At 35.0% G+C, this 15,618-nt stretch overlaps 1 protein-coding gene across 6 annotated transcripts in view; it reads right to left on the bottom strand.

The window, feature by feature from the left end:
• Positions 1 to 10,703, bottom strand: part of gprs (speckle type BTB/POZ protein) — a 46,324-nt gene extending 35,621 nt beyond the window's left edge. For 4 of the 6 annotated variants that reach the window (XM_074174516.1, XM_074174513.1, XM_074174514.1 and 1 more), the window contains exons 1-3: positions 6,088 to 6,161; positions 5,439 to 5,669; positions 105 to 215 (exon numbers count right to left, since the gene is read on the bottom strand). In XM_074174516.1, the coding sequence (XP_074030617.1) occupies positions 105 to 215; positions 5,439 to 5,669 (342 nt within the window). In that variant the 5' untranslated portion in view covers positions 6,088 to 6,161. Of the gene's footprint in view, positions 1 to 104; positions 216 to 5,438; positions 5,670 to 6,087; positions 6,162 to 10,526 lie in introns of those variants that run through there. The other 2 variants (XM_074174512.1, XM_074174515.1) reach the window with 2 other exon arrangements.
• Positions 10,704 to 15,618: the final 4,915 nt, after the last annotated feature.

Consider the following 15,618-nt stretch of genomic DNA (forward strand, 5'->3'; position numbering starts at 1 on the left):
TGCTACTTATTTTTCATGAATAATCCACCTCCAATATTCGTTTGAACTGATTCACGTACTGGTTGCAAAAAAAATTAACTGGGAACAATGGAGAGTTGACTTACTTGTTGAGATGTGTTTTGCAAATTTAACAGGGGTTCTGAAGATCTCTTCAGAAAGAGTCGGAGCTTATTTTCTCTTGTTGGGGGTTCCTTTTTTCTCTGGGGACTGGGAGCCTAAAAAATATTTGCTGAAGGAATATGAAGACGTCAATGAAACAACATGAATATGCCGAGTAACAGGCATGGAAGCAACGCGAACATATGAGCAAGGAAACAAAGAAATGTACGAAAACTACAGACTGATGATCATGTTCCTAATTTGCGGATATAAAATATTGATGGATATAATAAACTAAAGACATTGGGAACTGGACAGAAAGGAGAAAAGGAGACTACCAAAATGGATTCAGATCGGGAAGATCAGCGATGCTATCCACACACTGTAATAAACCCAACAAAACTGATAGAAATTCAACCGATACAATGTATTTCATGTAATGTTTAGCAGCTTCAGAAGAATATTTGACAGTACAGACAGCGACAGAATGATGAATGCATCAAACAATCTTCAAATACCGAAAAAACTGATAAGATCGTGAAGAGACACTGAACGATTTGTTATTATATCTAACCTAACCTAATCCAACCAAGAACCCAATTCACAATGGAACGAGAAACCCTTTTAATTTAAACTATAGCATTATTGGATGTTTCTGTGAACATACCTGAAGATGGGACATTAGGCTTTATAGTGTACAGGAAACCAACACACACAGGCAGGTATAGTCGAAGTAAACGATATTGTGCACTCTTGAAGTTGGCAGCACTCTCAAAAACCAAAAAAACCAATACATAGAAATGAACCGGCAGCGAACTAGTCCACTTGGACTGTAGACTTGGCGGTTCGTATTGGATTATCTTTACTAAGCGAGTTTTATGATTGGCTGAAGAGTCATAAAATTGAATTTGAAATAATGTTACGGTAACGAATAGAAATCAGGGAATGCGGGGATGGTTATCGCCGTCGTGTTCAGTTCAGGAACTGATCGCGATTTGATTGTTGAAATTCGATATTGGTGCAGTTATAATTACTTGAAATTGTTGTTACCTGTTTAAAATATGGCGTCCTTGGACAAGTACTAATGGTAATAACGAGTGTGATAACAACGCAGACTTTTTCCAGTGTAGTGATTCTAATAGCGATGGTGAACAATGAGAAAAAGATATACTAGTGAACAAGATTCGGATGCATTTGAATATTGAAACACAGAGAGTTTGTTTCAATGTATATAAGAATTTACATCTCAAGTTTGGTTTTGAGGGAAACAAACTATTACAAGCAACATCAGATTTGACTGAAATTCCTTTCTCAACTGTTCGTAAAATAGTCAAAAACAAACCTTATGAACGCAAGACGCGATGTGATACAGGATTACCAAGACCTTTAGATGTTATATAATGAAATCATTGAAAAAAACAATATACGACTGTTAGAAAAGCAATGGGATTCCTATAACTGAAATCATAAGGAAGAAATTGAATACTTCCGGCCATAACGTGAGCTGCTGTGACAAACTCTTCAGAATTGGAGGAAGAAACTAGGATTTAGATTTAACAAACGTCAGTCAGTTATGGAAAGCAGAATAATAGTGGAATTGCGTAACAAATATATAGAACGAATAACTAAGTATAGACAAGAACACCGCCAAATTTTCTCTTCGGACGAAACTTGGTATGACACTCATGACACAGTTACGAAAGGGTGGACTGATGGTTCGAGAATGTGTACGCCTAACATGCCTGCAAACAAAGGATCGCGACTAATCATTGAGCATTGCGGTGGAAGTAAAGGATGGGTTCCGAATTATTTGAAATTATGTGGAAAAAAACTTGAGGACTGCAATGTTGACTTTCATAAGAACATGGAAGCTAATATTTTCGAGGAATGATTTGAAAACACATTAATCCCAAATTTGGATGCGAATAGTGTAATAGTTCTTGACAACGCCTCCTATGATTCGCGGCAGTTCATCAAAGTACCGAATTAAATTCGAGGAAAATGAAATACAAAGTGTTTTAATAGACAACAATTTGCATTTTGAAGATAACTATACGAAAAACCAACTACTTGAAGTTTTACAGACAAAAACATTTGAAAAAGTGTATGCCTTCGAGAGTATTGCTGAAAAGCCATCGAGTTGATTTGGGGAAAATTGAAACAAAGCATCAGGCGTAAAAATAATTTTCCAAAATTTGATAAACCATCAGAGGGAGTCTAAGGTCAGCTAAGGACCCCAAAAGAGCCTTCACCAACACCAGAAGTATACCGGATCCCTCGTAACAGCGGATCGGTATACATTGGAATCACGAAAAGAAGTAAATTACAGTTTCTGAGTTAAAAACAACTTGAGCACTGTGACTGTTACCACATCGCCTTCATTATGTCTACCGCAGTAGAACACGAAACGTCAGGTACAAAAACCTACAGACCACTGCCAAAAAAACCCGGAAAATAGCTTCAATACAGTTATCTTTGGCCGTGAAAGTTTACACTCGTTAAATAATGCAAGGATACGAGTACCCCCTATCTCCTATACTATTTTACTTAATTAAAACAGTTGATAAGGAAAACATATACTAATAGAAAAACCATATTCCTAACAGCATTCAAATAATTGCTTGTACAGACGATAGAATAATAAGTAATAAACAAAATGAAAACCAGTCAAAGCAATCAATGAATTAGAAACTGAAGGAAATAAATGTGAACAGCATATATCGAGTGGTCCAACGAAAAGTATGCACTTTGCTTTTCTCCTTTTTTTGTAACTTAATGCAAAAATGCTCGGACAGGTCAATTTTGCTTTTGAGGGGGACACATATTAGATGTATTTTTCTATCTGTGCCTTCAACCCCCTAGCGAGGATGAGTAACAACCCTAAAATTTTTAATGGAAAGTGGGGTTGAGTGATATATCATTCGAAAGGGCACGAAATGCTCTTTCCAATGATACCTAAGTTGTTGTATTTACTTGAATAGTTATAAAAAAGTCAAGAACATTTACTCGATATTTTTGGTGTTAATGAAAATGCGGAAAAAACGGCATTTTTATCACTACTACATTCCTCAATTTCTCTCGTGCGTTTTTTGGTTCAAATAACAACAGCAGATAAGTGTACAAAAAGAATTTAGGCAAACGTTCATTGATTCAGTTCGGTTGCTTTTGAAATTATTTCAACTTTACTGTAAAAATGGTTTATTCCATTCCTGAACGAGTTGAAATTGTTAAACTTTATTATCAACATAATAGTTGTGCTAGACTTACTGCTCGCCTCTTTAATAACAGTCATCCCAGGAAAAATGTGAATGATTCGTACGTTGCCAAGTTAGTCTAAAAGTTTGTCGATACCGGATCTGTCTGTAATGTGAAACACCAGCCACGGAAACCGATCAGAAATGAAACAAGGGAAGTCGCTGTTTTGGGACATGTTGAATTGGATCATACTCAAAGTACCCGTCAGCTTGCTGCAGCCTCAGGTGTCTCCCGTTCGTCCATAATACGGATATTGAAAGCCTATAAATTTCATCCGTATAAAATTAAATTAGTACAGGAACTCAATGAAGATGATCCTGATAGAAGGCTGCAATTTTGTGAACAACTGAGCCAGCTACTAATTTCTTTTCCGATGAGAGTACTTTTTTTTAATGGAGCTGTGAATAGGCATAATTGCTGTTACTGGGATGACAGTAACCCACACTCATTCCGAGAGGTCTACCCAGTACCCTCAAAAAATCAATGTCTGGTGTAGCATATTAGGTAGTCATATCGTAGTGCTACTTTTTATTCCTGGGAATTTAACTGGTGAGGTCTACCTGAACATGCTTGAAGATACAATTGATCCTCTCATAACAGAAATAATTGAAAATGGCCAAAATCATAATGATGGTCGGCTTCATTTTCAGCAAGATGGAGCACCTCCTCACTATGTTGCTCCGGTAAGAGAGTTTTTAGATGACCGGTTTCCTGGACGGTGGATTGGAAGGAGAGGCCCCATCGAATGGCCTGCCAGGGCACCTGATTTATCGCCTTTAGACTTTTTCCTTTGGGGACACTTGAAAAATAAATGTTTTGCTACGCAGCCCGAGTTCATAGAAGATCTTTGCCAACGAATTACAGCAGAGTGCAGAAGTATAACACCTGATATGCTACATATGGAAGCAAATGAGTCACGTTTTCAGCACTTGCTGAAGTAGGATTCTACTAAGTCAATTACACATTTCAAAGTACTGGGTTGTAGTTGTTTTTCTTCATAATACCTACATGTTTGAGTGAAATACAACAAATTAGGTATCATTGGAAAGAGAATTTCGTGCCCTTTCAAATGATATATCACTTGACCCCACTTTTCATTTTTAGGGTTGTTACTCACCCTCGCTAGGGGGTTGAAGGCACAGGTAGAAAAATAAATCTAAAATTTGTCCCCCTCAAAAGCAAAATTGACCTGTCCGAGCATTTTTGCGTTAAGTTACAAAAAAAGGAGAAAAGCAAAGTGCATACTTTTCGTTGGACCACTCTGTATATGAACAAAATATTTGGGAGCTGATGAATAAAAAGAAAACAAAGAGAACCGTTTAAAAACTGAAACCTCAGATTTGAAAAGGTTAAGACTTCCAACTACCTTGAATGACAATCGGAAAACGGGAAAAAAAAATTATCAGAGGAAACCAAACCTTCAGGAGGAGATAAATGTTGAAAACACAAACAATGATTAACTCAGTCATCGAATTCGATGAAAACCACAGCAATGAATTTGAAAGAGGACGGAATCTCAAGGAGAGTGGAAATAAAAACAATTACAATAATTTCGAAATCTGACATTATCTCGGGAAGAAAAAAAAATAAAAACAAACAAAGAAGTAGGGACGGAGCTAAGGTAAGAAAATATCGTGAGAGATAGATATAACATTTAGATTGGATAAAACAAGTGAAGAGATAGATATGAATCCAAAGAAAAAGTCGAGGAAGATCGAGAACACGAACGAAGGACGGCATAGAAAAAACCTAAAAGCACTAGAACAAATCAATAGTAGGAGTTATGTAGAAATAGAAAAATATGGCTACAGATTACTATAAATCAGAGAGTACGGATAATAAACCAAAAACCAAATATAGAGAAGAATAAGACTAATCGACCCCAGAACAGGATTGCAATCGCGTAAACTATAATTCAAATGAAATGAACGATAGTGATGATGATGACAACGACGTCAACGATAATCACGATGATGTTGATTAAATAAAAGAACATGAATTGCAGGCAGGCTGGAGGCACTCCTTTTCTGGAATCTTCCATTGTATTGGCAGCTTGGCTATGGTCTTTTTTGCTGTCGACTTACCTGATACAGCATCTTGTGGAAAACTCGGGATCGGGCAGCAAGGACGGCCTTGACGGCGCAGACGGGTTCTCTGGTGTCTCCGACGAGGAAAGTGACGTCACAAAGTTCCGGCATGGACGCAAGGAACTTCATGTCTTCGGCCAGGCCGGATTTGTTTTCGAAGGTGGTGAGGTCGGGTTCGGATTCCACCATCACGATGTAGCTCGCGGGCAGGAAGAGATTGTCCGGCATCTGTAACAATGTGAATTACTAGCTGTTATCGGCTCTTATATCAACGTACAACCGAAGCTACTGAACCTAGAAACTTGAAATATGCAGGGAGGAAAAATAGGGGCTCTCAGATTGTATTGAATTCCGTCAGTGTTGAAGTTGGGAACCTGTAGTTTTGGGTTGATAAAAAATATTGTTACTACTTGTTTAAAATGGGGCTAGTATCTTTATAAAAAAGTTTCTTGCATTTTAGTTGTCCTGCGAAGGTAATAAATTTACCGAAAGCTTGACAGATAACTGAGAGTTTTTTGTAACAGCCCGATCAATCCAACTGTCTGAACATTTTTATGAATCACTCTGTTCACTTCGAAGATAACCCAAAATTACATTAAACCAAACGCAATTTGAAAATTAATGCAAACATTTTCTATTAACTCACCTAAGAAAATAAACGCAGAAAGTAAATATTTTTACAGCGGCCTCTCACTGAAGTATGTTAACAGACACTGACTTTGATGAGAAATAAACCACTTCCTTTGATAGCAAGAAAAAATGAAAATTTCATAATTGCGCAAGCTTCAAATGATTCAGCAACGCGATAAACAAATGAAACATATTTCTTCAAAGGAGGTGTAATTCACCGCAAAGCATTCCTGAATAGTATAAGAAAACGATACGAAGAATGAGAAAAGTGAAAGATTTTGCCTGTGTAGTTTCTGGCGATCCAGCTGAATGTTGAAAGAACTTTCTACCTCGCATTTATTCAGTTATACAGTGCATTCCATTTAAAACGCGCCAACCTGAATAACTATTGATACAATGATTTGCAGGAAAAAAAACACATCAACCATAGTATACAGGGGACACATTTTGACAGGTTTTATTCAACTTGACTTGTATGTATGTTAACAAATCTTGCAAGTTTAGTTTGACCCACTTCCCGGTATCCGATTGATCTGAAATTTTGCATGCTGGCCCAGAACCGATGACGATGCATGTTAATCATAAACGTGAACTGATGCTGCTGCCAGGATCGGCTCCGTACGAGAGATCGCCTCAGCGGTAAATAGCAGGGACACGAAATTTTGTATACGCATTCGTTTATGATGGGCAGTTGATAGGCTCACCATGAAATAGATGCCACATCCAGGGTTGGCACCAATAAAAAAAAATATTTCTAGAAAAAAAATATTAAATCAAGCTTTACCTTTGAATAACCACTTCCCGACTCTAAAAAGAAGACAACAAATGGTGTAGCAGATTGTAAGAACCCATATTTATTTGCATTGTAAAAAAATATTATTATCCACCACCCTCTAAGTTCCCAGAGTAAGAGGGTCCATCACGCAATGTGAGCAACAGGCACAAGAGACATACCATGACTTGTGTAATTTGGTGAGATGGGCGTCATTATCATTGGTTTGCAACCCGTCTAGGAGAAGGAAAACTCCAAAATCAAACCCGGAACGGTGTTTCGTCAGGCACGAGTAAGCTCTAAGCTGTGAAATATTTAAGGAGGTGATTCCTCATCGAAAAAAAGATAGGATCTTTCATATAAAGAAACTTCATTGGAACATCCCTAGTTAAGATACAGCCCCTTAAAGGGGGTACATAAAATTTGTATAACAATTTTTTTCACAAGCACTGAAAAAGTTACAATAGTCAGAAATGTATTTGATTTACCCCTTGGTTGTGAGGGGTGGAAAACGCAACCCCTAAAATTTATTTCCAATGTAACTTTTTGTCTTACCATTTAAAAATTTATTTTCGATAGCCTATTTCATTCTAAACGAAAAATGTCTCTTGGATTTTTTTTCCCAAAATAAACCAGTTCGCAGCAAAAAATTATTTTATGAAAAGGTAATAAATAAAACTAATTTATTAATAACAAAACACACAACATGTAGAAATCATAGTAAATGTTCAATATGTCTACCTTCAGACATTACGCATCCGTCTAGACGTCGGCTAATTGGGCCACGTATTCGCTCAAATATTCCTGGAGTCTCTCTGATTACCCTGCACGCATCGATGATGCGGTTTATTAAGTCATCTACATCACGAACAGGAGTACGATAAACCAAATGCTGTAAATGGCCCCAAATAGAGAAATCGAGAAGATTGAGATCCGGGGATCGAGCGAGCCAGTTCTGTGGTCCTCCTCGACCTATCCACTGATTTGCATATGTTTCAGTTAAATGCTGACATGCTACTTGACTAAAATGGGCGGGAGCCCCATCATGCATAAAAAACATATCCCTTCTGACGCCCAATGGAACTTCCTCCAGCAGTACTGGATGCACTTCTCTTAAAAATTGAACATATGCCTCACCATTTAATCGAGGAGGTAGAAAATGAGACCCAATTAAATCATCCCCAATAACTCCGAGCCACACGTTAAGAGAAAACTGTTCTTGATGGTTAGTTTCGACAATAGCGTGAGGGTTTTCATCAGCCCATATGTGGTAATTATGAAAATTAATAATCTTGTCCCGAGAAAAATTACATTTGTCTGTGAATTCTATCGTCTTCAGAAAGTCACAATATCTTCTAATCATTTCCAGCACCCAATTGCGAAATTCAAGACGGTTCGGAAAGTCTCGCGGTAACAGTGTCTGTACTCGTTGCAGATGATAAGGGTATAAGAGTTGTTCCTTTAAAATTCGAAATACCGTCATATGATCAACATTTAGCTGGAAAGCAATCTTTCTAGTACTGGTAGTAGGTTGTTCTTCAATCAAATTAAGTACTGCTTCCTCAAGCTGTGGTGTTCGTACTTCTCGATGGCGACCACAATCTTGCATTCCTTTTGTCGAATGAATCATATTCTCGTAATCGTTGATGAAGTCGAGCAAATATTCTATGTGAAGGATGCTACCGTTGAGGATACATTTCAGCATATCTTCTAGAAGCTTCTAACCCATTCCCCTGCGACATTCCGTAAACGTAATGCATATCAGCCATTTCCTCATTTGTGTATGCCATTTTAATAACAAGTGAATTATTAAACTAACAAATTAAGAACAGAACAACAACACACAAATAGTAATAATTCAATTTCGAAAATTCACAAACTGACTAGATAGATTAGTTTCGTATTCTCGTATTTATGACGATGTATCTCTGTAGTTATTCGTAAAATATTTTTTTGCTGCGAACTGGTTTGTTTTGGGCAAAAAACCCAAGATACATTTTTTGTTTAGAATAAAACAGGCTATCGGAAATAAATTTTTAAATGGTAAACAAATAATAAGACAAAAAGTTACATTGAAAATAAATTTTAGGGGTTGCGTTTTCCACCCCTTACAACCATGGGGTAAACGAAATACATTTCTGGCTAAGTGTCTTTTTGATAGTACAAAACGTCAGGTTGATTTCAATATTGTAACATTTTTAGTGCTTTTAAAAAAAATTGTTATACAAATTTTATGTACCCCCTTTAAGGAGCTGTATCTTAACAAGGAATGCTCCAATGAAATTTCTTTATATGAAAGATCCTATCTTTTTTTCGATGAGGAATCACCTCCTTAAATGTTTTACACTTATTTAGTAACACCCTGTATATCAAAAGGGCTCCACGAAGTTTAAAATTTATAAGCCAATTATTTATACCTTTTATCCCATTATTTATACCAACGGAGATTGGGAAAAAATTCGTTAGTTAACAATTGAATAACTTTTTGAAAAATGGTGATAAAACTTTTTTTTCTACGGGACTCGATTCATTCAAGTGTTAAGAAGATACTAGATTTTTTTCAAATTTTTAAAATGACATTTTATGTTATAAAAAAGATATTTATTTTGATAAACTCTCTTTAACGGCAGCACGCTTATTCCGTAACAGCCGCGCGGAAACCGTATTTTCAACGTCAAATTAAAATTATAAATAATGGAAATAGAGTTTCGGGAGTCGGGACTTTTTTATCGGGAATTTCCTCCTCTTCAACGAGCTTTTTTCAAAATTGCTCAAATATTAATATTTTTTGAATTATTAACGAAAAACTAAATACCATTTTTTTTATTCTTATTTAGTTAATAACAATTGCAATTTTTTACCTGCACCAAAATCCTTCAAAAACATTTTTCTTGAGGTGATTCCGAATCGAATGAGCTATCGCTCATATTTTTAGGACCTTCATCTCTATTTTTCATGTTTTTGAACTTGTTGAGTAGACTAAAAACAGATATATACGGAGTGTAGCAGTCCTAATGACAATGAAAATTACGACAATCTGGGAATGACCTCCGACTTGTGTCCCGACTATCAATTACACCCTTCTATATACCTACAGTCCTAATCCCGAGTATAGTATATACGAAGTCAACTCGAATGGCAATAAACACTAAATAGTTACCGAATGTCGGCAGTTTCTTTGTATGGCATAGGCGGCGTGGTATAATTTTTTCAAAATTGATTTTATTTTTCATAAACCTACACGATGTGTTTTAACTAGTAGTAAAAAGTAATGCCAGCTGTTTAGCTCTTCGAATTGACAACATATTACTCGTTAATGTAACATACCCTAATCAAACTTTCTGTAGCTGTCACTGATGAAAAGGGTAGTAGGACAAGTAAACGTATCCAGGCTCTAAACTGTGTCAAGGACATTTATAATGAACTCAACAAAAAACAAATACAGCAGCAGCAATAAAAATTTTGCAATTTTGTTTTTCAAACAAGAAAGTATTGCGAATATATCAGTAAACGAATTGCTGCTCCAGAAATCCTCGGATTTATTGGATACACAAACTGGAGCATACAACCCCTGGCCAAACTACAACCCCCCTAAATCATAATCAACAAGTTTTCCTTCAGCCGAAAGCAAGGGAGGAGAGATTGCGAAGACATTTGTTAAGAAAAAATCGATGGCACTTTACCTGTTGAGCAGATTTAAAAACTTCTCGAAGAAAAACTTAATCAAGCGGTCAGCTGGGAGGAGGGAAAGATGCGGAAGATTTTCAAAATTCGCAGGTAAGCCTCGAACTTTTCACTTCACAGCGCATATTTGCATCGGCAGGCTTTCACCTCCATAATTATATTCACCTCTACAGTTGCTTTCGGAACTGGGAAAGCCAAGGAAAAATGGAAACAGGCGATCTGTTGCTCGAGCGCTTGCGCAGAATTAACGATCATATCAATACGGGCAGGAAGATTTCAACAAATGCGATTAACGTTTGGATATCTAGTAGATTTCATTTTCACACTTCAACGAACGATGCTTTTTTTGGATAACCTACTGCTTGAACGTACTGGCGAAGTTTTCAGGATTCAAAAATTTTCCCCAAATTGGGAAAGCAAGGTTTTGGTTTTCTAAATGAACTGGCCTACACGAGACCTAAACCCTAATGAGAAAAATGTAGTTTACGAGCCTCTTGTAGATCCTAAGGATGTTCTCCTTCCCCCGTTACATATTAAGTTGGGACTAATGAAAAACTTTGTGAAGGCCATGGACCAGGAAGAACAAGCTTTTAAGTACTTGAGAGCAAAGTTTCCCAGGTTGAGTGATGCTAAAGTCAAGGAAGGCATCTTTATTGGGCCTCAAATCCGTGAAATCGTAAATGATCCTGCTTTTGTCATGATTTTAACAGGAAATGAAAAAAGAGCCTGGGAAGCCTTTAAGGGGGTTGTACATGGGTTTTTAGGTAAGAAAAGAGATGATAACTTCACAGCATTGGTTAAAGAGCTTCTTCAAGCTTACCACCAACTTGGATGCAACATGTCCTTAAAAATTCATTTTCTTCACTCTCATCTTAATTTCTTCCCACAAAACTGTGGAGCTGTGAGTGACGAACATGGAGAAAGATTCCATCAAGACATTGCCTTAATGGAACAGAGATATCAGGGCCGTTGGAATGAAGCAATGCTTGCAGACTACTGCTGGTCTGTGTGTAGGGATGCTCCAGAAGTGTTTTATAAAAGACAAGCTAAACGACAACGATCTTACAATGAATCGGATGGACTTAATTGAAATTTGGTGGTACAAACTTCTTTTATTTGTCAAAACACTAAGAATAATGTTTTTTTTATTAATTTTGTACTTAAAATATTCTAAAAGAAACATAACAATATTGTTTTATGTACTTTCACTTTTCACGTATAGTATAACTACTCTTTAAGATTAAGTACTGTGTATCTCAAAAACCAGAGCTAATAAAAATTTTTTATTGTTATTTTCGTTTTTATCACCCCAAAATTAGTAGACATTGACTAATTTAGTGTAGGAAACATTCAAAAAATATTTTTTTGTTGTGTTGTGAAATCAATCCAAATAAAACTTTGGCTTCAGGCATAGGGTCTCAAAGACAAATAGTAGAAACTCAGTGTAACTTTAAGCTCACTCTCGATAACGCAGACATTGACTGGGTAGACAGTGTTAAAAATATTGGCGTAACCATAGATAGCTCTTTGTCTTTCCCTGAATATGTGACAAAAATTTTCAAAGTATCATTCTTCAAACTCAAATCGCTATATAAATTCAAGTATCAGTTATCAGAAGAAATTAAACTCAGGTTAGGGCAAACTCTCATTCACCCCCATATCGAGTATTGTTGTTCGGTGTACTACAATTTTTTGCCGCAATTTAACAAGCAGAAGTATACAAAATGCTTGCATGCGATTCGTATGCTGTTTAGCATAATATGGTGAACATGTCACAATTTTTGTTAAAAATGAAGGAGCTGATTGTGAGGTACAGAGTCCAATATTCGATAAAAAAATTTTGTTAAAGTTGATTCAAACTATAACATCTAGTTATTTATATAGTTTATTAAGCAGGCATTCTGGCATACAAATGGTCAATTTGAGAATTAACCATTCAACATTCCTAGGCACAATACTTCCAAATTCCAAGGATGTTTTTCTTATATAGCTCCTTCTTATCTGAATGAAATTTTACCCCTTTTAGATCATAATATTCATCAATTTAAGAAAGAAATAAAATCACAGATGCTTACTGCTCGGTGCTAATTCAAAAAATTTAAAATTCAATGTATGGTGTAGTGCAATGAAATTGTTAAATTGACCAAAATAATGTTAAGAATATTAGGAGTTTTTAGCAACTATATGATCTATTATTTTTTTCTCTTCTCTATCATTGTTATGATAGTAAATAAGTATTTTTATAATTATTTTCTTACACTCACCGTGTAATTTTTGGATGGGGTGGAAGATAGCCTTTGGCTAACCCTTTTCCGTTAATGTATAAATGTAAACGATATTAATTATTATTCTACTGTGTCGTTATTAATACTGAATCATTATGATATACATTTCATCCACTGCATTTGTCAATAATTTCATTTAATTCATATATTGTTATTAAGCACATATTTTAAATTCATATATTCATTTATTTTCTTTTTTTTTCACATAATATGTATTCGTTTCATATACAAAATATATGAATATATGTGAGATTGTATTTATAAATATGTTTTCTTGGCACAAGTTTCACTTATCAAGGTTATTATTAGTTTATTTAGAAGTTTGTTTATTATTTCCAATGTATATATTATAAAATTTCATGAATAAACTCATATTATTATTATTAAGGATTTTGTACTCTATATTTCTCTATATGTTTTGTCTCTTTTCAACTTATTATTATATATATACAGTAGAATAATAAAACAAACAAACAAATTTGTGAGATCAATAGATAAGTAAACTTGTGATCCTTGCCCAAAATTGTATATTGGTCAAATGGGGGGATCCATTTCCCAAAGAATAAAAGAACATAGAAATTGTTTTTCGAATGTGAAGACAATATATTCAGATTTGCAAACCATCTTCTCTTAGAAGAGTTTGGTCCACGCAAAATGAGTGTGGTAGTTTTATAAACTGTCCAGTTAAAATCTATCAATAAGGTATTACTTGAATAAATCACTAGATCCAATTCATTTCTTTGATACCTGAGCCTACCTGAGCTACCTTTATATTTGGCACTTCTCATTCTATGGGGAATGTTCCTCCTGAAGAAAATCAAGTAGTTTTCATAAAAGAGCTCTAAAACAACGCCTTTTAAACTTATAATTTCAACCTTTTTCTTTAATAAATTATTTAAATACTTAAAAAAGAGGAATGAAATAATGCATTCAACATTTAAAGGGATTCGTTTCTATTTCACCAGTTGGCAACATCGGTTATAGCTAATAAAGGACAATGAATCTGTTACCTGAATGAGACAAACAAAGATGACATATTTCAGAGGCATGCTGTTCTGTTCACTTATGTTCCGAGTTCCGAGACATCCTGTGACATGTGACACTTTGTGCACCAAACCTATCTTCCTCTATATAAATAAATAACAAAACAACTATTGTTTATGTGGCTTGTGGAGGTGGCACTGAACTATAATTTATATTTTGCCTTAATTTTTGGTTTATAAAGATAATTTTCCTTTTTTAAAGTAGAATAGGTACAGCTAAATTATTTCAACTTGATATAGACGCTGTTGCCAATATGTGAATTAGAAACAAATCCCTTTAAAAATTAAAACCCAACATTTGAAACATCAATTTGAATACTTTTCGAAGTGAATTTGAAAAACTCATGAATAAAACTCAACTGTATTATGTTCAAACTTGCATTTGCTGTAATAACCCAAATTTAGGAACATTTCCCATTCAATATCCCCCGTAGCGTCGGGCAAGACCGGTATCTCGTCGATACCGTGAAAGTACCGTAGATAGTAATAAAGCACTCTTAGAGTTACTTCACCTTACAAAGAAATACTAAAAAGAAACAAGTATTAGTGTTTTTCATCTTCTTCTAGTTTTTACCTCCAAACTTGTTCACATTTGATTGATTTCTATTGTTACCACTGAATAAACAAACTATTTGAATTATAAAAAGAGAAATAAAAATTCCTATGTTTTTTACCACTTTTATTTGTAACTAACGTTATTGCAGTTTCGTCCTATACAGACATTCTCTAAAACTTATACAATAAACAGTATAAGTTTGTATAAGTTTGAGAATGTCCGTATAAGAGGAAAGTGCAGTAACGTTAGTTACAAATAAAAGTGGTAAAAAACATAGAAATTTTCATTTCTCTTTTCATTGTGATCTCCTACCACATAGTTACGGCTACATCCATCAATTTATTTGAATTATGTATCAGTTTAAATGACGTAATGAAAATGACGCCTGAAATTTTCGATATTTCACAACCCTTCCTATCTAGCAGCCTTGGTATCTCTGAAAAAGTTCTGGAGTAGTCAATTTTTAAATCCTGATGACCGCTATAATAAAAATTCACACGAATCGCGTGACTGCATAGACATAACAATATGGACTGACCGTTACGTCACTTTTCATACATTTCACTGAGGCTCACAAAGTTTTGGAAATGACGTTACTATACAAAAGAATGTGCCGTGACTACGTCATCAGTAATATGGGTTCCATACTTGGTAGTCGTTAATATGTACCTAATCAAACAATCATGAAATGAAACAAAGTAAATCATTGTAGTCGTATCTGCCAAATGTTCACAAGTTATTGACGATTTATTCAGGAGTGCTATAACAAAGAATTGAATTCCATACTATATTAAGAATCATGAAAAATAGTTTTTGATAATCGAAAATTCAACCATCATTTGATGCATTGAATGTCCTCATGATTAAAGAGTGTAATATACAGAAAATAAAAAAAGGCACTAAAGGATATAATGAAATGTTGATTAAAATAGTATAAACGATACACAGAAACTGGAATAAAAAAAATCTCCATTATAAAAAAATTTAGATTAATCACACACAAACACTCGAAATGTATAAAGAACACAGAAATACTCGAACAAAATTCTATTACAAATAAATCATCCAAAATTTCTACAATGAAAGTATGCAACACGTAAAATATCGTGATTCAAATCTGACGTTCATGCGTCATAATGCCATCTTTTTTTAGTTGTTAGAGTCAGTGTTCTGTCTTCAATGGCCAGTCCATATTATATTATGACAT

This window comes from Leptinotarsa decemlineata, unplaced genomic scaffold (assembly GCF_025532065.1).
Source record: "Leptinotarsa decemlineata unplaced genomic scaffold, Ldec_3_MD MMD2_tig00000591_RagTag_RagTag, whole genome shotgun sequence".
Classification (NCBI taxonomy): domain Eukaryota; kingdom Metazoa; phylum Arthropoda; class Insecta; order Coleoptera; family Chrysomelidae; genus Leptinotarsa; species Leptinotarsa decemlineata.